Here is a 24473-nt window from a genome sequence, read left to right as displayed (position 1 = left end):
CATCCCACATCAGAATGGAGCAATGAACCTGGGTCACCTCAAAGAGAAATTCCCACACTGGCCACTGACCCCTGCCCTACTCTCCAGCTGGGCCCAGCTGAAGGGAGCCTGACGGAGTGGGCAGCAGGACTCAGGACTGCCAAAGGAAGTGTCCCTGGCCCGCTCACTCCTGGGCTCCAACGCTCACCCTGGCTCCCAGGGCTCAGAGAGACATCTAGCGATGCTCTGGCCTAGCCCTCTCTCCACTGAGTCTCTGGGAACAAGGACATGCTGTCAGAGGAGCCCAGCCTTTCTCAAGGCCATGGCTGACCCTGCTAAACGGGTCCTACTCAAGACATGGGTGAAGGCAGGCGGACTCCAGCCTCTTGACTTCCTGACCTAGAGCAAGGGACCCTCCAAGCAGGAAGGGGTCACCTGGGAATGTGGCCTCCTGACTAGAGGAAGGGGTAGCAGGGGCCTGGGGTCCAAACCAGCCCCATAGCCAGGCCACAGTCTCCAAGTGGACACAGACCCTCTCTCACCAGACTTGGTGCCCTCACCTGGCAAAGGGGATCATATACTCAGCTCTGCCCCTCCCTGGCACGGACACTCTGAGGCTCTGCAGTTAGCTGACCTGGGTAGGGCAAGAGACATGATTGAGGAAGTCAGTGATGGGCAGGCGACACAGGCAGACCCAAGCAGCAAGGGGTCTCATCTTGCCCCATCCAGCCACAAGGAGCCTACAATGCCCAGGACATCAGTTCTGCGGGGGAGTGGGACAGGTGCCTCAGAACTGTGGCCAAGGGCCCAGGCATTCCCGCCCCACCTTTCCTGCTGCTGCTTCAGGAGGGTGAGGCCTTGAGAAAGAGAGAGGCAGGAAGGGGAAGTGACTAGACGCCCAGCTGCAGCCTTATCTCGCTGCCAGTCCCTGCAGCAGCACCCAGGCCCCCGGGGGTGGGGGGCAAGTAGTTCCAGGTCAGCTCAGGCAGATCAGGAGAGGCCAGCCAAGGGGTCAGGGGTGCAACAAGTGTGGTGGACCCACCTGACCCTCACACATATCTCCAGAAACTGATGGAGTGGAAAGGTCCTTTGGGGGGTGACCTCTCTACCCTCAGCTGGCAGGCAGCTGGGGTCTGAGCTGGGAGGTGAGGACAATGGCTGAAGGTGGAGGAAGGAGGGTGCAACCAGGATGGGAGGTACAAACTGGGAACCAGATCAGGGTGAGCGAGGACCTACAGAAAATACTCACTGCAGGGAGATCTTGAGCACCAGTACTCCCCCCCGACACACTCACCTGGGAGCCAGGCAGCACCACCCACACCAATGCCACACTCAGGAGACGGAGCCCTCTGCTGCTCTCTCTCTGCAGCTGGTGGCTGCTCTCCTATCCTGGAGCTATGGCCCATACCCCAGCTGCTCCCACAAGACCCCCTGTGGCCCCCTACCCAGCTGTTCAGCCCTGGCCATGCCCCAGCTTATCCATAGCCTTGCTCCTCTCTGGGCCTCAGTCACATCCTATGAAATGGGGGTCCAACTAGATCAGAGCTTTTCAAATAGTCCTCCTGGTGGAGGGGAGTGGCTCTGGGTTTGGGGACCTGGTCCTCAGCCTTGCTCACCTCTTAGAGCTGCCTAGGGCCCCTCGGGATGAGTCTTACAGACCTGGTTTGCAGTCACTACTCTGAGGGCCTTCCAAGTCTGTGGCCCCAAAGGGATCTCTAACCCTAGGAAACTGAGTCACGCTGTCTGGAGGAAAGGCCAGAAGCTGAGCATGGCTGGTGGGTGGGGGGTGGGAGAAGGCTGCAGTTGAGGCTGGGGGTCTGGTCTGGTGGCCCCCAGGTCTGGAAGCGTTGGGCTTCATCCTGGAGGTGACGAAGAAAGTGTGAGGGCAGGGGGGAGGCCAGGCATGAGTATGTATGAGTGATGTGTTCACGGGGCGCGGGGGCTGAACTTTAACATGAGAGGGACCCAGCAGAAGTCCTTTCCTCTCTAAGCCAGTCTCACCCCAACCCACTCTCTCTGGTCAAGGGTATGGCCTTCTTAACCTCTCTTTCCATCCAGGCCTAAGGTCCTTTAGTGGTAGGCTGCACATAATATACAGGGCATCCCCCAAAAAATGTATATACACTTTAATGGCTGATTGCTCAGTTTTGAAAATGAAATGTATTTTAATAAACACTGCCTTCATAATTATTCACAGTGTGTACACACATTCTTGGGGGACACTATATATGCAGGGAAACTGAGGCCCAGAAAGGAACTGGAAAGCCCAGAAACTTTATATGCAGAGTGCATACGGGAATCAGATCCAGGGCGACTCACCTGAGGGCACACAGCAAGTTCCTGGCAGGGCCCAGCCTCCTACCTCTCCAGGCAGCCTTAATGCTCACCAAGGGGTGGAGTAAGCACAGAACTGGCCGGTCTTGGCATGCACAGGTGAGTCAGCTGCCTGTCCCTGTGTCAATCTAACCAGCAACTAGACATGCCCTCTTCCCGAATTCCTGGCCTCAGTCCATGCTGGGTACCTCTCCCACAGGGTGCAGGGTCGCTGCAGCCTCCCCTGCCCTCTCCAAAGCCTGGCCCCTCTGGCCCTTCAGCCACACCCTGTCATGGCATCCATTCTGGTATTTCCCGGTCTGCACAGGCAAGGAAGTTCTGCTAGCTGTGGAAGACTTTCCCTGGGCTGCCCTGGAGCCCCCTGGATCAACCGGCAAGCCCAGTGAGTAGACAGCTGGAGAGCAGCAGACCGTGCATGGGAGGGGGCCCTGAACCATCACGGCTGACCCCTCAGTCTCCACCTCTGCCTCTCCCCCAGCACCCCTGCTCTGCCCTCCGGGGTTCCGAGCTTCTTGTCCTAGAGACTCCGGCGCTCCCCTCCGGATGCATACTCACTTCCTAACTTCCCTTCCTCTCCCTGCCCAGGCACACGCAGTCCTTGGATTTTCCCAAACACGGGCTCCTGTTCCCACCACCAGGCACTAGCCTAGGCGGTTCTCACCGCAGGCACCACCAGCCGGCGTCACCTCCTCCAGGCAGTCTCTCAGGCGAGGCCAGGCCCGGAGACCCTCGAACCCCAGGCCAAGCCCCAGGGCCAGGCGCTCTCCTGCAGGGCCCCGCCCCGGGAGGGGGGGGGGCCGGGGCAGGGAGCCGTCCCTGAGCCGCCCCTAAACCTGAGCCAGCCGGTGACCACAGGGCGGGGAGAACGTAGCTTGCACCCCGCTGGGTCGGAGGGGACCTGCGGGCAAACTCGTGCAGCTGGTACGGAGGAGCCGCAGAGGGGCCGCAGCTCGGCGGCCCGAGGGGTGCGGGGGCTAAAGTCCCGCCAGGAGCGGGGAGCGCGCGGCGTGGAGGAGCCCGCCCACCGGCGCGCGCCCCCGGCCCCCCTTACCTGCGCGGTGCGCGAGCCTGCGCGGGGTGAGCCAGGGCGCGGACTGGGCGCCGCCGCCCGCACGCCGCCCGCACGCCGCCCGCGCGCCCCGCCCCTCCGCGCCCCGCCCCGCCCCTGGGTGTTACGCACCGAGGCGGGAGCTCGGGCCCGCCTGGGGGGAGGTGGGCTGCGCCGTCGGCCGCCCCGCGCCCGGGGTCTCTCCTGAGGTCGCCCTCTGGTGTCCTGCAGGGTCCGAAGGCTCCTGGGTCCCAAAGAGGGCGGGGGGGAGAGGAGGCGCGTGAACTTGACCCTCCCGTTCCCCACCAGCACGCACTCGCTCAAGCCCCGGGCTCGCCTCGCTTCCCTGGGTCAGAGCTCCGAGGGGAGCCAGGGGGCGCCCGGGTTTCCTCGTCCTGGCAGGGCCCACCCAGCCCCCGCGGCCCTCCCCCACCCCCTGATGTTCCCCGGCCTCGGGTGCAGCCCGTGACCTCCTTGACCCGCACTGAGTCACAGGGGCCCGCACGAGCGGAGCGCCGGGTGGGTTCGTGAAACGGGGAGCCCAGAGCGGGGTAAGCAGAGGCTGCCCAGCGCCACTCCTGCCTGTGACCTTGGGAAAGCCCTCCTCCCTCCACTCCTGAGCTTCAGCGTGCAGCCCTGGCTGTCTGCGCCAGGGCTCCAGGGCCTGCGACCTTGGAAAGGATGGCGTCAGCCTAGTCCTGGGGACCTCCCGGAGGGGAGGGACCGGGACCGTGGTTCATGCCTGCAACAAAGGAGCGCGCTCTCTGACCCAGTTCCCCTCTGACCTCGAGGCCAGCTCCCCATCACTTCCTGCAGCATGCAGATTTCAGGGGTGACTGGCAACACTGGGCCACCTTCTGCTCTTTCACCGCTGAGAACACTGAGGCAAAAGGGCCCGTCCAGAGCCAGGCAGTGGAAGAGCAAAGAGTGGCCCACCAACCCCCTACTCAAGTCTGAGGCTGTGGCAGGCATGTCCCATCCTGCCAGGCTGAAGAGAGAGGGGGTTCATGGCCAGTTCCAGGGGTTCCTTAGCAGATGAGAAGGGTCTTGGAGGGTCTGTGGTTCCCTCAGCACATGAGAGTGGGCAGGCAAGGGGTTCTTTGGGGCTTGGGAGGAGGGGCTGAGGGCTGGAGAGTGTCCATGGACACATGTGGAGAGAAGCAAGGTCATCCAAGAGCATGTGGTTTCACCACTTGCAACAAATGGGAAAGGCAAGCCCCTAAGCAGGAGGGATCCGATCTTGTGCTGGGTGTCTCTGTGACAGCCCTTCCCTCTCTGGGCCTCAGTTTCCTCATCTGCACCTGTAGCTTGAGGGAAGGCAGTGCTGCCTGGGCTCAAGCAGGAAGGAAAGGGCCCATCAGCTTCCTCCCCAGAGTCCAGACTTCCTGTTCAGCCACATCTAAGGGAATTGGAAGACTGGGGGCCAGTCTTTGCTCACACAATCACCACTCACTGGGTGACCTCATGGGCATTACCAAATCCAGTTTCATTATCTGACAGATGAGGCAAGACCTGCCCAGCCCTCTCTCCCAGATGATCCGTGGCTTGGGGCCAGGTAATTTGTAGTGCCCCCATGGAGTGCCCAAGAGGCCTTTACTGGGTCCACCTACCCTCGGCCGACTACAACACACCAAGGGGCCCTTGTCCAATCCCACCCCAGTCCCACTCCCCCTGCACACATATACGATGCACAGGGATGTGGGGCGTGTACACTCACTTGTGCCACACAGACTCCATCTACTACTGAACTCACTGGCAGGGCCTCCATGTTGCACAAGTCGGGTGGCAGCCCTGCACATGGGCACATGTGTGCAGAACATGTGCATGTCCACATGGACACAGATGTACACACTACTCCATGAAATGCACACCAAGACTCACACCCAGACACATACAGAGGCAAGTGCAAAGTGCATGTGCACTCTTGTGTACACAAATGCCTTGGGACACAAGCCCATGCTTGTGCACACACAGGTATCACCCAGGCCCGGCCCAGCCCAGAGCTGTTCTGGGCTGGGCCTGGGCCAGCAAGGTCAGAGACTGCCAGCTCCCAGCAGGCCCCAGCCACTTGTCACAGGCCTAGGCTGCCCAGCACCTACCCCCAGCCCAGGCTAAGTTCAAGATGCCCCAGATCCCAGACTGACTCTGACTGGGGCATCCCTGCTTCTTACCCCCTGTTCCCCTAGAGGTAAATCTTGAGCCCTGGAGTTTCAGGCTCCAGGAGAAAACCCTCCACAGCGTTCCCTGGCCACTGCTAACTGACTCTGCTCATGGCTTCTAATCCAGAGGCCCTGGAAGCTGGACTGAGTTCCTACAGGAAACCAACAGGAGCTAAAAATAGTACACAAGGGACAAACAGGGTTCTGCAGGCCAGCATTTCACACCACCATGCATGGAGAGGACACTGTCTTCCAGGGAAGCCAGCCTGGGGGAGCCTGGGGGGTCCAGAGCTCCACCACCCCAGACCTGATGGACCCAACTTGGGGCAGGGGGCAGAGGGATATGGAAACCTCATAAAAAGTAGAAATAGTAGTGGACAGTGGGCAGAAGACTGAGTTTGAGGCTCCAGTTCCTGAGTGTCCTTAGGCAGGGCCTCAGTTTTTCATGAGTGAACAGGAGAGAGGAATAAAAAGATGGATAAGATTTTAGCTTTCAGGATGTTCCTCTCACCATGGTGTTTACTAATGGAGAATTGGGAATAATGCAAATGTTCAACAATAGGACATTGCTTGAACAAGGTATTGCTAGGTCCTGTACAGTGTAATATCACACTGCCTTTAGGAACAATGACAACACTATCATAATGACTAGCAGTTACTGAAGACTTGTGATGTGCAGGTGCCATGATACTGACACACCCATTTTACAGATGACGGATTGAAGCTCAGAGAGGTAAAGTAGCCCACTGAAGGCTCACAGCTGTCAATATGATTGTGCCCCGGAAGTCTTAGTTCTAAGCATTAAAGCATTAAAAACTTTAGAGGTTATAAAGCACAAAGCTACAAATTTATAAGAAACACAATTTCAGAGTTTACTTAAATCTTCTCTATGCTAATCTAGTTTAGTAAATTTTGGATAATAACTTTAATTTTATTCAGTCAATTTTTGCCATCTTCAAGAGGGTAAAAAAAGGAGCATTTAAATAATCAAACTATCAAATAGTATTTCTTGTAAATGTGTAGCTTTATACCTCTGAGGTTGTTAAAGCTTCACACTGCACTGAGACTTTCAGGATACCCTGTTATTTTAAGTCAGTTCGACTTCAAAGCCTGTGACAATATCTGACAGTGCGTTTGGGGTGGGGGTGGGGGGAACCTAGGATGCTTGTGCTGGGTAAAATGCTCCGGGGAAAAGGTACATGATAGATAGCATACAGTGAGATCTCAGGTGGTTTAAGAGCCTGCAGAGAAGTGGAGCCCACTGGGAGCAGTGGCCATCCGAGAAGACAAAGGCGACATACATGATTGTATTCCCTTTCAGGTTCCTTTGCTGGGCTTGCCCTGCTTCTTGGATGGGAAGGTGACTAACTGTACAGGAAACAGTGACACCCCTCCCCTTCTGGAAAGCCAACAAGAAGTCAGCACACCCATAATTGTTAGGCATATAATCCTCCATCAGCCCTGTGATGACAGCCTTGCCCGCTCCACCCCATACGTGAGGAAATCAAAGCGGGGGAGAGTAACAAGGTCACTGTTAGGTTCACTAGCCCCAGCCCAGTCCAGCCAAGTCCTCTCTGGCCCCATATCCCAAGGGTGACCCCACGTTCCTGGCTAGTCAGTGTGTTCCTAGCCTGGGCCATGACAGATGGCATGAAGAAGTGGGGTGCGGACAAAGAGCAGGTTGATTGGGGCTGGAGTGGAATTCCTGTTTGCCTGCCAGGGCAAGCCTGGAGAGGATGGAGTGGGCCAGCCCCCCCAAACCCCCACACTTTGCCACCCACTGTTGAGGGCCTGCTTGAGAGATCCCTTGGGCCAGCCGTGCTCTGCCCGCTCTGTCATCTCCCAGTCCTGACACCTGTGGGGTGTCTGCAGCTGGCCCTCTGCCCTCTGCTACAGCCTGCCTTGGTCCTTGCTCCCTCTATGACACCTCCCGACAAGAGCGCCACAAGGCTCTGGATCTACAGGGTCCCCAGTCCTGAGAGCGGACCCAAGGCCCAGAGCACCCCAGCCTGGCGATCCTGGTGATGAGGAATGCAGAGATGCAACACCTGAGCTGCGTCTCCAGCACCGAGAGGCAGGAGACTAATAGTAGCATAAGGAAGGACAGGGGAAGGGAGGGAGGGAGGGAGGGAGGGAGGGAGGGAGGAAGGAAGGAAGGAAGGAAGGAAGGAAGGGGAGGGAGGGAGGGAGGGAGGGAGGGAGGAAGGAAGGAAGGAAGGAAGGAAGGAAGGAAGGAAGGAAGGAAGGAAGGAAGGAAGGAAAGAAGGAAGGAAGGAAGGGGAGGGAGGGAGGGAGGGAGGGAGGGAGGGAGGGAGGGAGGAAGGAAGGAAGGAAGGAAGGAAGGAAGGAAGGAAGGAAGGAAGGAAGGAAGGGGAGGGAGGGAGGGAGGGAGGGAGGGAGGGAGGGAGGAAGGAAGGAAGGAAGGAAGGAAGGAAGGAAGGAAGGAAGGAAGGAAGGAAGGGGAGGGAGGGAGGGAGGGAGGGAGGGAGGGAAGGAAGGAAGGAAGGGGAGGGAGGGAGGGAGGGAGGGAGGGAGGGAGGGAAGGAAGGAAGGAAGGGGAGGGAGGGCAGGGAGGGAGGGAAGGAAGGAAGGAAGGAGGGAAGGAGGGAAGGACAGGAAGGGAGGAAGGAGGAAGGGAGGAAGGAAGGAAGGAAGGGAGGGGACGGAGGGACGGAGGGAGGGAGGGAGGGAAGGTAAACCAGAAGAGTCTCTCCACCCAGGCTGCCCCAGGGCTTTTCCAAAGTCCTCCCCGGGTCTCCACGGCCCCTCAGAGCCCCCCTCTCCCTCCTTGCCTCCGTCGCTGGGCTGTCAAGGCTCACCCTGGGGCCAGGACCAGAGTGAGACGTGGGGCCAGGTTCAGTGGGAGGTCGGGGTCGCGGCCGCGGCAGAGGCTGAGCGCCGCCTCCCGGGAGCCGCCCTGTCTGGCCGCAGGCGCTGGCTCCTCCAGGAGCCTTCCAGGGCGCCCGCAGCGAGCAGCTCTGACCCCACCGCCCCTTGCTACCCATCCCCACCCCCAGCTTTGGTGTCGGGAGGGTGACCAGAGCTGCCTCTGGGCAGGAGGCCAGCCCGGGAAGCCCAGGACGCCCCTGCGCGCCTGTCACCATGGCAACCTGCCCGTCAGGCCCCCCTCTACCCAGGTCCAGCACCGCTGTTGTTTTTCCAGATTCACGACGTTACCATGCGAAGGGCCTCCCGGCCCCGCAGGTTGCAGCCGGGTGGAGACGCCGAGGCCCCAGTGGGGAAGGGAGGGCGGGACCCCGCCTGGCCCCCCTGCGCCCCACTCCCACGCCCTGTGGGCCCGGGGGGGGGGCTGGAGCCTGACCCCCGCCGGGGCGGGCCTTCACTGGCTGCGGGCGGCGCGGCAACCGGACACCCGCGATGAATAAGTGATGCCCGCGGCGGCCCGCGGCCAGGCCCCCGCGAGCGCCAGTTGGCCGCGGATCGCTCGGCCGGCGGCGGCGGCGATGGCCGGGCGGCGGGGCGCGGGGCCCCTCTGGGCGCTGGGCGGCGCCGCGCTGGGGGTCTGCCTCGCGGGGGTCGCGGTGGCAGCTGGTGGAGGTGAGGCCTGGGGCGCGGCTGGGCGGCCGGCACCGTCCGGGGGGGCTCTTTCTGACCTGCAGCTGCCTTGTCCTTTCCTCTTGCCCCGGGGAGGCGGGCTTCTTGGGGGGGGGGGGACAGCCCCAATCTCGGGGCCCCTGGTCTGATGGGGGGCACGGCCCCTGGAGTCAGGGACACTGGTCGGATGGAGGAGACTCACTTGACCTGATCCTAAGGATTCCCCGCCTGATTGGGGGGGGTTCAGCGGTGTCCAGTCCGCTGGGGTCACTCAGCACCTCTCCTCCAGTCTTCCATCTGATGGGGGCCTTGGGGAGACGGGGTGCACAGTCCTGGGTTCCCATGACCTCTAGTCTGATAGGGGCGATCCGGTCCCTGATCTTAGGGTCAGCTCCAGGCCCCCTGTCCAACGGGGGCACACGGCCTTGGGGAGGAGGTGAGGGCATTGGGAGCCGGAGGTTGGGCACAGGAGGGCGAGGAGACCCTGGATAGGGGAGCCCGCGTGGAGCTGGACTGCATGCTGCGCACTGGGCCCGGAGGGGAGGGGCGGGGCGGGCAGGGCCCTAGGGTCTGTCTTGGTCCCGGTGAAAACGGGGAGCTAGCAGAGGTTTCTAGCGGAGAGAATCATGATGAATCCTGGATCGGACAGAAGAGAATAAATTAGAAAAGGGCACGCAAGTAGTTGCGAGAACTGGGAGGGGCTGCTGAGAGTACCCAGGAAGGGGTGAGGAAGATGGCTGGCTGGTTGGCCAGGAGCCTGGCTGGGGCCAGGAAGGGCAGGGTGGGGGCCATCTGCAGCCTCCCGGGCCCCTCTGTACCCCATTGCTGCTGAGCCAGGAAGGGGTGCCAACCAGGCAGACCAGACCCAGAATTCTGGAGCATGAGGTCAAGAGGCAGTGCCAAGGGGAAGTGTGGAATGGAGGCTATGCAAGCAGAGTGTAGAGAAGGCAGGGAGGCACCCAGGAGAGCCCTGAAGTGGCAGGTGCCAGGGGACAGGATGGGAGAGGGAGGAGAGAACCTTATCCTGGGGGTCTGAGGGGACACAGCCCTGAACTGAAGGGTCTAGAGACATGGTGGGGACAGAGCCCTGCAGTCCAATGCTAGCCTGTTCCTGTTGCTGACCAGGGGGTGTGATCACAGAGCTGGGCCGGAGTTTGATGTCAGCTCCAGTGTCCCTGTAAGGGGAGCCAGGCTGGCTTGAGCCGCAGGGAGTGTATTTAGGCCCCTCACTGGCTGCCCTGAGGCCTCAGGTGCAGAAACTGAGCTGGCCTGGCCACGGGAGAGGCTGAGGGTGGGGGGAGGGCGAGTCAGTTCTGAGCTAAGGACTCTTCCCCATCCCCCCTGGAGCATGTCTCCTCCCAGCTCATTAAGGGAAATTGCATTTAGAGTCCATCTACCTGCCATCTGCCTACAGCCTGCGCCAAGGGCCTGGCTGAGCCCAGGAAGTACCAGAAAGATAGGCAGGGCTGGGCCCATGGCACCACCCACCCCAGCCCTACAGGCTTCACCCCTACAGGCTGTGAAGATCTGATGGAGGCCCAGGCCTCCAAGCTTCAGAGTTCAGACCTCCAGCAGTGCCCACCATGAGGAGGCACCAGACTGCTACCTGTTACCCTCTACCCAAGACCCCAGCACTGCCCAGCTCCTAGCCCTGATGCTATGGACGTGTGCTATCACACCCATATGTAATCCAACCACGTGTGCCCTGTACCCGCAAATGTGTGCCCAACCCCATGTGTGCCCCACCTCCCACATGTACCCTGAACCCACACATGTGCCTGACCTCACATGCATGTGGTACCCACCCCAGTTCACCCTGGTTAAGAGAGTAGAGCCAAGGAATCATATACCAATCCTGGCACAAAGATCCTCTGGGTTATCAGGGACAGGCTGTTGATCAGCTCCAAGTGTCCCCAATACATGCTGAAGGGTGTTCATTAGATGAGGAAGTACCTAGCTGTGGGAGGAACCCAGGCCATGCTTATGGTCCGGGAAGGCCTGGATGGATGGTGACCTGTGGGCTGCCTTTTCTTCCCAGAGAACCAGAGAGACTCCACAGGTGTGTCCTTGTTTGGTTAATAAGAGGACAACATGGTGCACAGAGGTCCCAGGGTCCTCTCTCCTAAGCACCAACTCCCACCCACATCCCTCAGCCAAACTTGGTGGCAGAGATCATATCCCTGTCAGCCCCACAGATCAAGGACAGGTCTTGCTCAGACCCTCGCAGAGCAGGGCTGGGTCCACTCAGGCCCCAGAGCAAGGCCATGTACACTTAGAATCCCCAAGGCAGATTTGTGTCCCCTAGACCTCCAGGGAAGGGTCATGTCTCCTCAGTCCCCCAGGGTAGGATCATGTCCACTCAGACCCCAAGGCAGGGCCATGTCCCCTCAGTCCTTCAGGGCAACACTGTGTCCCCTCAGTCCTCCGATGTAGGGCCACGTCTCCTAGACCCCCAGAAAAAGGCTATGTCCCCTTCAAGCCCCCAGGGCAGCATGTCCCCCTGGGAAGGTGGGAGGTGGCTGGCTCTGCTCTGCTCTGACTTGCTCCCGCGGTGCTTACATATTTTAGCCTCCAGGTGTCGCTGCCGTATTGTGGACAAATTATTTATCTGGTCCTGTCCTGTGAGGTCTCTGTCCTAGCCTTCTGGTCAGGGGAAGTGACTCTGGTAGGGTAGATGACTGTTGAGGCCGCTTGATGGGGGTCCTGGCCAGGCGGCAGAGTCACAGACTCCACACCCCACCCCACACTGGGGCTACCTAAGAGCAAAGTCCATAGGTTGTACCAACCTCACCTTGTCTCTGGCCTTGGTCCTGAGTCCCCATCTGCCTGTGGGGGCCCGGGATTGAAGCAGGAAGAGAGCCCCACAGGCTGCCTGAAGGGGCCTTGAATCGGAGAGAAACAGGTTAATCCCATTTTGCTCCTTTGGGCCTTGGTTTCCCCAAGCACCAACCACCCTTGCACTCCATGCTTCAGGAGCTCTGCTCACTTCTCTTTGTCTAAATGGGGAACTTCCCAAGGTCTAGGGCAGCGATTTTCAACTAGTGTGCCACAAGGATTTTTAAAACATGCAGTACCTGACTATTTAGTCAGGGGCACTGACCTCTTTTCCCTGAGATTGTCAAATAAAAAAATGACAACAGCCAACGCAACAATAGCTGTCCGGAGTGACTGAATCAAAATTACACCCTTTTTTTTTTTTTTTTTGTCAGACCGGCAAAAAACATATTTTTTCGTGTGCCGTGGAATTTTAGTAACTAGTTTATGTGTGCCATGAGGTGAAAAGGGTTGAAAATCGCTGGGCTAGGGCAATGGTTGTAAATGTCTAAGACAATTGATTCTAGGACACTCTGAAATGCTTGGGCTAAGTCATTGCTGAGACCTGGGCCTCTCTCAGCCCAGTGCCACCTCTGGCCTCTGCCTGGCTCACTCCCCTCTCTCCCCATCCACAGCCCAGCACTGCCCCGCCCAAGCCCAAGCCGCCCCCACTGACCAAGGAGACCGTGGTGTTCTGGGACATGCGCCTGTGGCACGTGGTGGGCATCTTCTCGCTCTTCGTGTTGTCCATCAGTAAGTAGCAGCTCCCTGCCCTCCCCGAAAGGGGGCCGTGGGAGCTCAGCACCCCACCCCTAGCACCACCCCAGGGGCTCAGAGCAGCAATTCCGGGCAATGCAAGCAGGCCAGGCGCCCGCAGGAGGCCTCCTGTGGTTTCTGGCACCTCCTGGTCCACACAAAGTCCCTGTGGAGGGCTGACAGGCCGGTGGTGACCTGAAGTATTCTGCCCAACCAGGGACACAGCCACATGGCAATTACGGTAATTACAGGGGACTCCAGGAACCAGCACAAGGACGTGTCATTTTTCCCTACCGGGCCTCCTGGTGCTTCTCCTGCAGTTTGGCCAGCTTAAAGGGCCCACACCCTGGGGCCCCAGCAGGGCCACCCTGGCCGCAGCTCAGCCCAGAGTCTCCCCAGATGCCCAGCAGATGTGTCTCCCAGGCTGCAAACCCTGCCTTGTCAAATACCATTGCCCCGAATGCCTCACACCCACCTCAATGAAAAGCAGGAGATCCCTTTCTCTCCTGGGACTGGGGGTTGCTTGATGCAAAGTTGAAACAGAACTGGGCTGGGCATGCTCCTTCCAGTTGTGCTTCTCGGGTGGGGGTCTGGAGTTGGGGGGAGGGGGCAGATAAGTGCCAGCTGGGAGGAGGAAGCCACCATGGCAAAGTCTGAGGGAGGTTCCTACAGGCCAGAGGGAGTGGGGAGCAGCCTCCTAAAAAGGCTTCAGAGAGGAGTCCTCTGAGCTGCCATGGGGCAGTGGGGAGGGGTTTCTAGGTGGAGGGGATGGTATGAGCAGAGGTGGGAGGAAATGGGTCTCAGATAACCCTGAGTGCACCCGGGGTTGGAGCTAAAGTGGCATTTAGGTTCTAACGGGAGATGTGACGAGGTCCCCTGAGGGCAGGGCCAGCAGAAGTCCCATCGGGATGTGGCGCTCCAGGGGAGACCAGGACATGTGATTTGCATGTGCTTCTCCTGGCACAGAAGTGCCCTCCCTGCAGGAAAATATCCACCCATCCCCCCACCATGTCTCCTCCGCCCGGGTGGGGCCAGGATCTGAGCAAGAGGCTGCATAGTGTTCCTAGCCAAGGCTGAGAACAGTCATGCTTCTCGGTGGAGGCCCCACAGACGGGCCCGTACGGCTTCAGCCTCGGCCCAGATGTCCATGAGGGGAACAAGCCCTGCACCCACAGGCAGGGTGGACGAGGCATGTGCCCTGTGGGGGCCACAGGAGCAGTCTAGGGTGCTGGAGGTGCCTGGGGCCACGCAAGAAAGTTGCAGTGCCAGACCCAGAGAGGCACGTGGACATCCACCACAGGCTGGCTCCTATTCTCACCCATTTCCTAGAAAAGGGTAAGGGACGGTTCCACAGGCCCCAAGCAGCAGAGCAGCACTGTTACCTCCGCACGGGGCTCGAGGGAGCAGGGACGCCCGCCTCCTGAGGAGGAAACAGCTTTCCTGCTCCCCAGTCGGTGTGGGCCTAGGAGGCACAGCTGTCACTGGAGCGCCATCCCCAGACCCTTGTGAAGAGGGGCTGGGATTGGATTGGGTGCCTCTGGGGTCTTCTGGGGCCTGGGCCTTGGACCTCAATCCAAGGTACTTTGTTTCTCGCCTTCTTTGAAGAGAAGCAACCAGGCCAGGCCTGGGGAGATGGGCAGTGTCTGAGCCCTGCTCTGGCCTCCAATAGCTGCCCTTGAAGCTGCCCTTGAAGCCCGGCCTCCCGGCCTGTAGCAGTCCCTGAGGACAGCCTGAGTGTGCATGGTCCCGTGAGGTGCCTGGTGGTGCCTGGAAGAGGTGGCCCGAGCCAGGCGGGTTGGGCTGGGGACCAACCTTGGGCATCAGGCACACACAACTGTCTACTCAGACAGCAGAGTCCACGCAGACCTACTGTGGGGACCCCCATGCAGCCCCCTCCCCAGGGTGTTCCTGGATGCTAGCGCCCCTCCCCCCATTCGTTCAGGAGTCCAGCCTTGTCCTCAGCAGCAGCAGCTTTGAGCCTATCCATTCATTCATTCTCTTTTGTTTTTTCTTTCATTCTGTGCATCTGGGTGAGACTCAATGGGGCCATAATATTTGGCCGAAGTTGCACGGGATGACTCCAGAGGGTGCTCCGGCCCAGGCCGCGTAGCTTTGATCCACCTTCCCCAAAATACGCTTGGCTTATCCTGCCTGGCCTCCAGGAGTCTGCCAAGAAGTCATGTCTGATTTATAATAGGAAGCAGCTCTGTCCCCTCCCCTGAGGCTGGGGCCAAGGTGGTCAGACTGTGGGGGCCTCAGAAAAATAAACTCAGTGCAGCCAGGTCCTGGCAGCCCTGCCCTGCCATGCCCATCACCAGAAAGGCCAGCTCCATGCCCTGGCCCAGCGTGCGTGGGCGCAGCCGCCCTCGGCAGGAAAGCCACTCCTGGAATGACTCCGTCTGAGGTGAACGCCCCAGGGCAGGGGCTGTGCCCTCTTGGCTGTCACAGCAGGAGGAGCCCGGGCCGGTCCTCAGGGAGGTTGAGGATGTGTAGCCACGTCCTCCGGTGTCCGAGGCCGCTGTGGCCCTGCTCTTAGGGGCCTGGGAGGAAGAACTAGGGTGCACGCGGAGCCCAGAGACCCGGGTCAGGGGCCCAGGGCACCCCAGGAAGCCGTGGCTTGAGTCAGGGTGCAGCCGCCTGCCCTCCAGGGACTCGCAATCTAGTCAGAAGGAACCTCAAACCCAGGACCCATGGCAGGGCCGGTGCCAAATGAAACTATGAGACCCCTTGTTCAAAAATTAAGAATTTCAAGACAGTGAGAGCAGGGCATTGACCCACTCACAGGTCCTTCTAAGGGCAGGGCCCTGTGTGATGCACAAAGCCAGTCCCGCTCAGGAGGCACCTTTAAAATCCCAGGGCAGGGGAGGTGTCTCTTTTTTTTTTGGTTAATCTTCACCTGAGGATATTTTTTCCATTGATTTTTCAGAGAGAGTGGAAGGGAGGGGAGGGGAGAGAGGGAGAAACATTGATGTGAGAGAGAGACATCAATTGGTTGCCTCCCGCTCACCCCCCAGCTGGCGCAGGGGATCAAGCCTGAAACCCAGGTACATGCCCTTGACCAGAAATCAAACCCATGACCTTTTGGTCCTCAGGCCAACTCTCTAACCACTGAGCCACACCGGCCAGGGCTACAAGGGCTTTTTCGAGATGCGGAGCCTCCTGGCAGAGCCTCTTAGGTGAGACACGCCTAGGTAGATGGAGGCGCCCCGCGTTTGGGCGCCCCCCTGGGTGTCAGCTGCACCCCGGCCAAGCCCGCTCTCTCCTCCCTCAGTCATCACTCTGTGCTGCGTTTTCAACTGCCGCGTGCCACGGACCAGGAAGGAGATCGAAGCCCGGTACCTGCAGCGAAAGGCAGCCAAGATGTACACCGACAAGCTGGAGACCGTGCCACCCCTCAACGAGCTCACAGAGGTCCCCGGAGGTGAGCAGGCCCGGGCCCCGCCACCGCCTGTCCCTGCCGAGCCAGCCAGTCCTTCAGACCTGCCACCCAGCAGGTTCAGGGAGGGGGCCCAACTCTGTCCCTAGACACCAGAGCACAGAAATTGGGCAGAGCGAGGCAGGTAAAGCAAAGAGGTATCGCGCAGGTGGGAGAGGCACGGAAGGAAGGAGGGAGTGAAGGGCTGGATGTGGAGGCTGCGTAGGAACCTTAGGGCCTGTCTCACCCGTCGGGCGCCTCTTTACCCCGCAGATGACAAGAAGAAGAAGAAAAAGGACACTGTGGACACGGTGGCCATCAAGGTAGAAGAAGATGAGAAGAACGAAGCCAAGAAGAAAGGGGAGAAATGAGGAGAGCTTCCTGGAGGTGGCGGGCCCTGGGGCTCAAGTGCTGGCCAGGGCCCAGGCACCTTGGACTCCAAGCTCATCCATGGACCACAAGGGTTGAAGAACATCCTCTCTCCATTCAGAGGGGGTTGCTGAGGCCCATGGACATGTCCTTAGGGCCAGTCAGGGGCAGGGACAAGACTGCAGGAGTCCTGCCTCCCAGCCTGGATTCCGCTCCTTCTACCCCATCCACGTGGCCACTTAGCAAAGTTGGTTTAGGGCCACTGTCCCTCTGCAGATCCAGAGCAGCCTCACCCCCACACCCCACACTCCACACCCCACCCCGCCTCTGCCCACACATGCCTCTGTCCCACCCCTTTGGCCAGAAACGGCAGTGGCTCTAAAGGGGTGACAGGATGTTTCTTCACTTCCTGAAAGGCATGTGCACTGGATGGTCGGCCGGAAACTGCGGCAGCAGGAGGTTCTCAGACTCGGCTGGATAGCAGTCCTGGGGGCCAGGGGTCTGCCCCAAGCCTAGTGGGGCTTCCGGTCCAGCGGGATGAGCAGAGGTGGCCAGAAGCAGGAGAAGCCCCCAGCCCAGCAGACCAAGCTCCTGGCGATGGGATACACTTAGTTTACATATTGTGATGGGACTGAGGCTGCTGGGAGGCCAACAGGAGGGCCCAGGGCTCAGGGCTGGGGCTGCAGGGGGGGGGTCACGAGTGCAGAAGGCTAAGGCCAGCGGACCAGGGGGAGAAAGGAAGAAAGTTGGCACCTGGGCCCCATCTTAGGAATCCAGGGAATATTTGAGAAGTCGGGGGGGGGCTTGGGCTGTTCTGTGACCCTTTCTCTGCTCAGCTGTGGTGGGAGGTGTCAGGGCCCTAGGGGATCACCAGAGGGAGCAGTTAAGGGTTGAGGCAGCCTCTTCTTTTACCATTCCCAGCAACAGTGCTTAAAAGAGGCACTGCTAACTAGAAGGCCCAAAGGCCAGGGGGACTGAATCCCTTGGGGTGAGAGATGCCAGGGGGCTTCCAGGTGGCAACGACATCAGCCGAGGCATTCAGACCTGGGCCTGGAGACTAATGAGATACCAGAGGTTTTGGAGCCGGGGAGCTGCTGGAGAAGCTCGCGCCACCCTGCAGCCTACAGAGATTTGTAAATAAATCCAAGTGCCTTCTCATACCCGAGTGATCTGGAGTGACCGGTGGCAGGCAGCAAAGGCCAGGCTGAAGGTCCCTCCCCTGGATTTTCTCCAAACCTGAATTAGGATGAGCTGGAGGGAGAGACGGTGACCAAGAGGCAAAGGGGTAGCTTCAGCCAGCTGGGCCCAGCTGAGAGAGGGCACCAGGGTCCGGGGGGAAGCTGCCAGCTCTCCACTCCCCTCCACTCTACCCCTTGACTTTCAACTGGGTGAGCCCTGTGCTGGGCACACAGAGCCAAACCTGGATCCTGACCTGGGGCAGCGAGGGGGAAGAGGGTTGTGGCAAAGGTCATTCTACCCATGCAGACCACAGCCCTCCAATGTGGATGGGCAGCAGGAGCCCAGAGGGCAGGGGCCACCTGAGGTCAAACAGAGGAGCAGCTGGTGAAGCCTGGCGGAGTCCCAGCCTGGGCTCCCTGACCTCTGACCTGGGCCTCCACTAACGCTTTATGGAAAGGCCTGGCTGCTGATATGGGGATAATTTCTAAGCCCAAGTGGGCACCTGCCCCAGTCTCCAGGCAGGAGGTGACTCTGGGAGGTCAAAGTTCACTATGATGCTTCAGGGTGACGACAGGCTATGTTCTAGCCATGGCCAGGAGTCGGGTTAAAGTCAAGGAGAGCCTGACTCCCACTAAAATATCACAGAAGGAACATACTCGACTCTCTGTCCAGACAGCTGCCCCTCCCCAAGCCTCACGCTGTGTCCTGGCAGCGCCAGCTCAGCCTGGGCAGTACATTCCAGGTCCTCCATCATCTGACCCAGTATCATCCCTGCACACACACAACCCCTCCACCTTCTGCAGGGGCCACCCCAGCCTCTGGATGGAGGCCGATCCTGGGCCTCTGCTCTGTTCAGTGCCCGGAGTCCCCCTCCCACCCCATCTGGTTCAGTCATCTCCCACCCGAACAGGCCCAGGAAGGAGGAGGCATGAGGAAGAGAACTGTTTAATTGAGCACCTAATCTCTGCCCTGCCTTGTGGGGATGGGAGAGCGGCACCTGGGTGTTCTGGACACAGAGGATAAGGGGTCCTGGGGAAGCAGGGCACCTCCAAGGACAGCCTGAGAGAGTCAGAGGGCAGCAAGGATGCTGAGGGGCAGTGGCAGTGCCAGGAGCAGGGCCCTGGATGGGGCTGGCAGAGTCTGCCCATTGACACGTTCCCAGATCCAGTATTGGTAGGAGGGGACGTTCAGGTAGATGGGCGGGGCCTCGCTCTTACCACAGCCGGCGCCCCAGCTCACCATTCCCACCAAGAACCAGGTTTTCCCCATAGGACAGGCCAGGGGCTCCCCACTTATCTCCTGTGGGAGGGGGTGGGAGGGCAAAAAGGTCAGAGAGGTGTGACCCAGCTCAGGGACAAGCAGGGTGACCTCACACCAGATCTTCCCCACAACCCCCGAGTGTCACATGGCTGAGAGGTACCCAGGAGGCCTTCCACAGGGGCTACATCTCCTTTCTCTCTGGTACCAGTCCTCCATCCCCCCCTTTAACCTGCCCTCCATCTTCCCACTGTCCCCACCCCCACTCTCCTACCTACCGACCTCCATCTCTCCTCCCCATCCTGCTCCATCACCCAGGCTCAGCCCCTCCCCACTCTCTCCTCCTTGCCCCCTCCCCCGTGCCCTTGCCCCCATCCTGGCCAGGTGTCCCGAGGTCAATGACAAGGGGGATAGGTGCTCACATAGCAGAACTGTTCCCTGTCCCTGTCTTCCGCGCAGATCATCTGGGAATTGATGATCCGAATCACGGAGGGGATTTTGGAGAATCTGTGGTAGAAGCTGTCACATTCCTTGCGGTTCAGGATGGTGACTTCTTTCTCCTGAATGGTCTGGGACTGGGGCAGTGTGCCTGTGGGACGGGGTGGGGGGTGAGGGGGCCATTCAGGCTTGCCTGTTTCCCTGCTGCCCACTGCTGCCGGCCTTGTTGCCAGCCGCCCTTCGCTCCTCGCCACTCCTCCAGTCTCTTCTACTTGCCACCCAGCAGCCCTGGAGGTCTCTCCAGGTTCAGCCCACCTGCCATTTGGCCGACCCTTCCCGAGCCCCCTCGAGAGAGACCCTGGAGCAGGTTGCCCACCGTCTGGCCTTGCTGGACCTGAGTCCATTCTTACCCCAGCACCTCAGTTTTTGCCCTTCCTTCTATCCCAAAGGCCCTCCTCGAAGGCCTCCTCCCCACCCTGAGCTCACCAAACATCACTCCATAGGTCCCAAGCACTTCTTACTCCCCTCCCCTCCTCCTGTCTCTGTCCCTAGCTTGTGCTCCTGGGGGACAGGAGACTTCCAATCATTCCCAGCCATTCCCCAGACAGGCCGTGGAAAGGAAGACACAAAAGCCACCCCCCGCCCCGGGATGGAGCCCCTGTGGGCTGGTTTTAGGCAAGTTGGCTCTGTGAGGCTACTTGGGTTAGCACCTCTCTAGTGGGAAAGGATAGGGGTCCCTGAAGGGAGTGGATACTCCTGGGGCTCATAAGGAAATGGACCCTTGGATGGCCTGGGACAACACTCCTGCTCTTTGGGCCTTGTTCCTGAATTGGGATGACATGGGACTGAGGACCACTGGGGGGACCGGAGTGACTCCCAATCTCTGGGTGCAGGCTGCCTTTGGCCGATCCTTTGGGGTCCCCTGGGGAGCTTTTTACAAACACAGAGCCCTGTTCCTCTCGCCTCGGATGCTCTGCTTCAAGTCATGGGCGCCCGGGAATTGTGCAGACAGTGAGAGCTTACCCTGTGCCCCTTCCGCCTCGGGAGGTCCTGTTTACCTGCCTCGGCCTGGCCTGAGTGTTCATGGGCAATCCCAGTCCCTTACGGCCTCAACGGCCACGGCGTGCTCACTGCTGAAACCCTCGAGGGGAAGGAGGTCGGGGCACGGAGCTCCTGGGGGCGATGTGTCCATGGCAGACCCCAGCCTGTGCCCAGGTCCTCGCCCCCACCACCCAGCCTGGTCTGGGGAGGCTCCAACTCACCGTTAACCTGAGGGAGCCCCCAGCCCATCACAGTGCAGAGGGCGCCGTCCTTCACCACGTAGTCTATGCCAGGCAGGCAGATGGGCCAGACGTACTTGCTGTACTTGAACTCCCCCTTAAGCCGGAGGAGGGCAATGTTGTTGGCCCGGCCCACCCAGGACCATAAGCGATGGGCCCGGAACCGGCTGTTCACGATGACCTGGTGCACCGGGAGGTCGATGGTAGTCTGAGCCAGCTGGTCAATCCAGGGGCTCCCCACCCGCACGGAATAAGTAACGTCACTCCTAAAGGAAGCACCAGGGAAGTCTGCCGTCAGTGCCAGGCACCCCACCCAGCCTCCACCTACCTGCTTCAAGCCCCCTGAGCCTACTCCTCACGGCGGAAGTGATCATTGGGACCCTGCACACACAGCGTGGTCATGTCAAAACAACCCTTCACTTTTACAGAGGGGGAAACAGAGGCTCAGAGAAACCCAGTGGCCAGCTCAAGGCTACACAGCAAGAAGTGGTGGAGGTGGGATGTGGTCCCAGCTTTCTCTGGTTTCAAACTCTGGACTCAGTCCTGCACCTGTGCTGGGCCCTAGAAGTGACAGTTCCCCCTGCATCCCCCCTTGTGCAATCAGCCCTGGAGTCACAGGACTGAGGGCCCAGGGGAGGGGAGCAAGCTTCCTGCTCCCAGGAAGGATTGTAGAACTCAACACCCACCTGCTTGGAGCTGGGGCGAAGCTGGCCTAGGACTGTGGGGTTCTGCCAAGGGCACAGTTGCCACTGATGGGCCAGCTGGTGGGAAGACTGGGCCCCATGTGACTCCAAATGCCTTTCCACCCGCCCACCCAGGCCCCGACTCACTGGAGCACGCAGTGGGCCACAGTCACCACCCACTGGGAGGAAATGAGAGTGCCTGCGCAGATATGTATGCCATTGGCCTGCACACTGACCATCCACGGCCACCTCCGAGCTGTGGCCTCTGCGTCCCTGAGGGTGGGGTCCTGCTCGTGGGACATGCCACAGACTGAGGAGGAAGGCGAGAGCTTGATGAGGGAGGGGATCTAACAGCCACATCCCATGGCACCTTCCCCCCCTCCCCTCAGCCTGATCTCCCACCTCTGCAGGCCCTGGCCTGGACGATCCCATGGCTCTCCTTTTCTACTGGTCATCATGTAATGATGTTGTCCCCATGTGGACTGAGGTATCCAACCTCAGAATGGCCTCAGCACTCCCCAGGTATCCCTCTCCCTGTCCCCACCTCCCAGGCCATAGAGCATTCCCACCGGCCCCTTTGTCCTATCAAGCCCCTTCACAAACTCATTCCTTTTTCTATCTGGTTCCCCTCCTTCAGCCAAGGCAGACCCCTCTCCCCGCTCTGGGAATCCCCTCCTGTGATAAGTGAGAGAAAGGCTGATGACCTAACAGGGAAATGGGCCGCGTGCGTGAACAGACACAGCCCAGGAAGGAAACCCAGGCAATAGACCAACACAGCCCCAGCAGTCCTCTGGGAAGGGCAGACTTGAATTACAATGAGGTTCCTTCCACTCCACCCCCTGCCAGGGGCAGCTAAATGTCCCTGATCCCAAGCGTTGGTGAGGATTATAGCCTCAGACGGCTCACTCTGCTGGGAGGGGTGTCAGTGGGTGCAGACACTTTGGAAAAGATTTTACAAAGCAGACACACATCCAACATCACAGCAGCTCCACTCCTGGGTGTTTTCCAAACGGATCAGTGGCTGCGAAACCAGAGTAAGGGGGCCAGGACCAGCATTTGTAAAGCTCACACGGGAGAAGTAGAGGCAGGGTGCTGCTCTGCCAGTGAGGTGTGAGTGGCAGTTAAATCGTGTGACCTGAATTCCAGGATAAGCAGTGTCTCCCGGGTGGGTCTGTTACACGTGCTTGAAATGCACTGGTCAAGACAACGGGTGCAAGTGTGCCCCAAGACGCCCTCAGGAGGGCTCCCTGAAAGCTCTGGAGGTCCCCGCAGTCCCTGGCTGCAAGCCAGGGGCAGGAGCCAACAGAGCGGGCCTTGGAGGGCAGGCTTCTCCCACTTCCTGCGCCTTCTACCTCACCAGGATGGGAGGCCTGGCCCATCATAGGTGCTCAATAAACACTTATAAAGGCAAGCTGGTCTCTTCTCACTGCTCCCTGCCCTGTCCTCCTCGGTCCCTTCTGTCCCCAGGGATCAAAGGTCCTGCAGGCTCCTCCGACACCTTCCTCGCTCCCGGAGCCCAGGGTACTCACTGGGAGGTAGGTCAGTGCCGGCTTGAGAAGCAGGGCCCCCGGAGAGCGCTGCTGTGTTTGGGGCCTGCGAGAGGAGGAGAGGCTCCCCTGTGGGACAGGTGGCACCAGGGACGCAGGGGGTGCCAGGGTTGGGGGTAGCAGCCGTGGACAGCGCCCCCAGGGCTTCGCCTGCGCCCAAGCAACCTGTGGAAGGATGCGGAGAGGGTCAGAGGCGGCAGGTAAGGCCCTGGGGCGGGCGGGGGTGGGGGGTGCGCTCACCCGCAGGCCCCAGCAGCAGCAGCAGCAGCAGACCAGCCTGGACCCGGGAGGGGGCGGGTGTCTTGCGCCAGGGCTCCATCGCCCGGTAGCAGCAACTGCTCAGGGGAGCTCCTGTGGCGACGGCGCCCCCCACTGGCCGCCCGCGACTGCTTGTGGGGTGTGGTGGGTGCGGGCGTCCCTGCTCCCGGCTTACATGGCGCCCCCAGCGGCCGCCCGCAACGGTGCTCCTAGTGTTCCTCCCGCGAGGGCGCCCCCTAGTGACTGGCCTCCCTCATACCTGCCGGACGGGCGTGTGGCGAACCGCCCCGTTTCTGGTCGCGCCTCTGCCACCCTGGTCTCCCCACTCCGCTGGGCTCAATAGTTTCCTGGAGCCCCCCAACTAACCTCGCCGGCTCCTGTACCCCTCGGCCCCTGTGCCTCCTGCCCGGGGCTGGCTTCTTGCCTTCGCTCCTCCCCTGGTGAGACGGCCCCACCCCTGCGGCTGCCGTCCAGGATTTCCAAGGGGTCCCCCTCCCCTCCAGCCTGGTCACTGCAGTGGGGCCCTGCCCCAGGTCGCTGAAATGACGCAGATGGGAACGTGTTCTGGAAGGACTGTTAAAGGTTGCCTAATTTTAAACGGCGCTCCGCCCTCCCCTGACTTAGGAAAACGCACAGGTGAGGTTCCCGCCACAGAGAGGGATGGTGACCAGCAGGCCCTCCTGGGAGCAGAGGGCCACTTCGTAGGCTGGACTCTGGGGAACGTTTTGATGGCTCAGTGACAGAGATGGATAATACAGTTAGAAACCCGTGGAGGGGAAGTCTATGAGAAGCTTTGGTTCAAAGCTATTGGAAAATTCTAGCCTACTAGAAGAGAAGATCCAAGTTAAATCAAACCAGGACGTTCGAACTTTTGCCAGGGCCTGCTGTGCTGGGACAGGCCCTCAGGCTGGCCATTCAGGGCTCCAGTCTCTGGGAAGACAGCAAGGCACCCCACTACCTCTCTGGGGCCCTACACGCCAAGGGTAGCCGTGCACTCTGAACCTGCACCCCATCCGGCCTGAGGGACCCCTGCTCTCCCTCCACACTCGGGCAGGACTCTGGCCAGCTCGGGCCAGCCTGTCCTTGCTCTCCAGAGTCTGATGGAGGTCACTGAGGCAGCTCGGGAGCTCAGGGTGCAGTCGCCTCGCACAGGCCCCCCATGCAGCATTCTGCCTTGCCCTCCCCCTCTGGCATCATCACCCACCCTTGTCCGGCAGAGAAGAGAAACTGGGCAGATTCTGGAGACCCTCAGGGGGACATGCAGGGTTGGAAGAGGCTCAGTTTCTGGAACAAGGTCCACAGTGCAGGTCTGGTCTTTGTGTCTCAGGAAGAGGCCAGCCCTCGCAGAAAGGCCTGAGGGAAACAGCTGGTCAGAGACCCAGGTGAGGGTCATGGGGACCTG

General features: G+C 60.0%; 2 protein-coding genes across 3 annotated transcripts; one reads left to right on the top strand and one right to left on the bottom strand.

Annotated features, from left to right (window-relative positions):
* The first annotated feature begins 8984 nt into the window (after positions 1-8984).
* Positions 8985-16724, top strand: TMIE (transmembrane inner ear). Of its 2 annotated transcripts, none has more exons than XM_087824573.1 (5): positions 8985-9062; positions 10959-10971; positions 12523-12642; positions 15917-16066; positions 16334-16724. In XM_087824573.1, exons 1-5 carry the CDS (start codon positions 8985-8987, stop codon positions 16429-16431), a joined length of 459 nt encoding a protein of 152 aa, XP_087680699.1. In that variant the 3' UTR covers positions 16432-16724. The 2 variants fall into 2 exon arrangements, with proteins under 2 accessions (XP_087680699.1, XP_087680700.1); XM_087824574.1 differs by lacking the exon at positions 10959-10971 and adding an exon at positions 9674-9682 and having other exon boundaries at positions 8985-9068; positions 12525-12642.
* A 1952-nt stretch (positions 16725-18676) lies between these two features.
* Positions 18677-24464, bottom strand: PRSS50 (serine protease 50). Its single transcript, XM_016202751.2, has 8 exons — positions 24276-24464; positions 23496-23608; positions 23054-23280; positions 22796-22978; positions 21414-21576; positions 20566-20849; positions 19288-19454; positions 18677-18907 (listed from the first exon to the last, which is right to left on the bottom strand). The coding sequence occupies exons 1-8, from the start codon at positions 24462-24464 to the stop codon at positions 18677-18679; spliced, it is 1557 nt and encodes a 518-aa protein (XP_016058237.2).
* Positions 24465-24473: the final 9 nt, after the last annotated feature.

The sequence above is a fragment of the Miniopterus natalensis genome, chromosome 15 (assembly GCF_054644295.1).
Source record: "Miniopterus natalensis isolate mMinNat1 chromosome 15, mMinNat1.hap1, whole genome shotgun sequence".
NCBI lineage: Eukaryota > Metazoa > Chordata > Mammalia > Chiroptera > Miniopteridae > Miniopterus > Miniopterus natalensis.
This window is presented reverse-complemented; position numbering and strand designations above follow the sequence as displayed.

Coding starts and splice junctions, on each gene's coding strand:
- TMIE (XM_087824573.1), top strand. CDS start 8,985: ATGGCCGGGCGGCGGGGCGCGGGGCCCCTCTGGGCGCTGGGCGGCGCC. Junction 12,643..15,916: donor GCTCTTCGTGTTGTCCATCA/GTAAGTAGCAGC, acceptor CTCCTCCCTCAG/TCATCACTCTGTGCTGCGTT. Junction 16,067..16,333: donor GCTCACAGAGGTCCCCGGAG/GTGAGCAGGCCC, acceptor TTTACCCCGCAG/ATGACAAGAAGAAGAAGAAA.
- PRSS50 (XM_016202751.2), bottom strand. CDS start 24,464: ATGACCCTCACCTGGGTCTCTGACCAGCTGTTTCCCTCAGGCCTTTCT. Junction 23,609..24,275: donor CTCTTCTCTGCCGGACAAGG/GTGGGTGATGAT, acceptor GCGTCATTTCAG/CGACCTGGGGCAGGGCCCCA. Junction 20,850..21,413: donor GTGGCCCACTGCGTGCTCCA/GTGAGTCGGGGC, acceptor TGCTTCCTTTAG/GAGTGACGTTACTTATTCCG.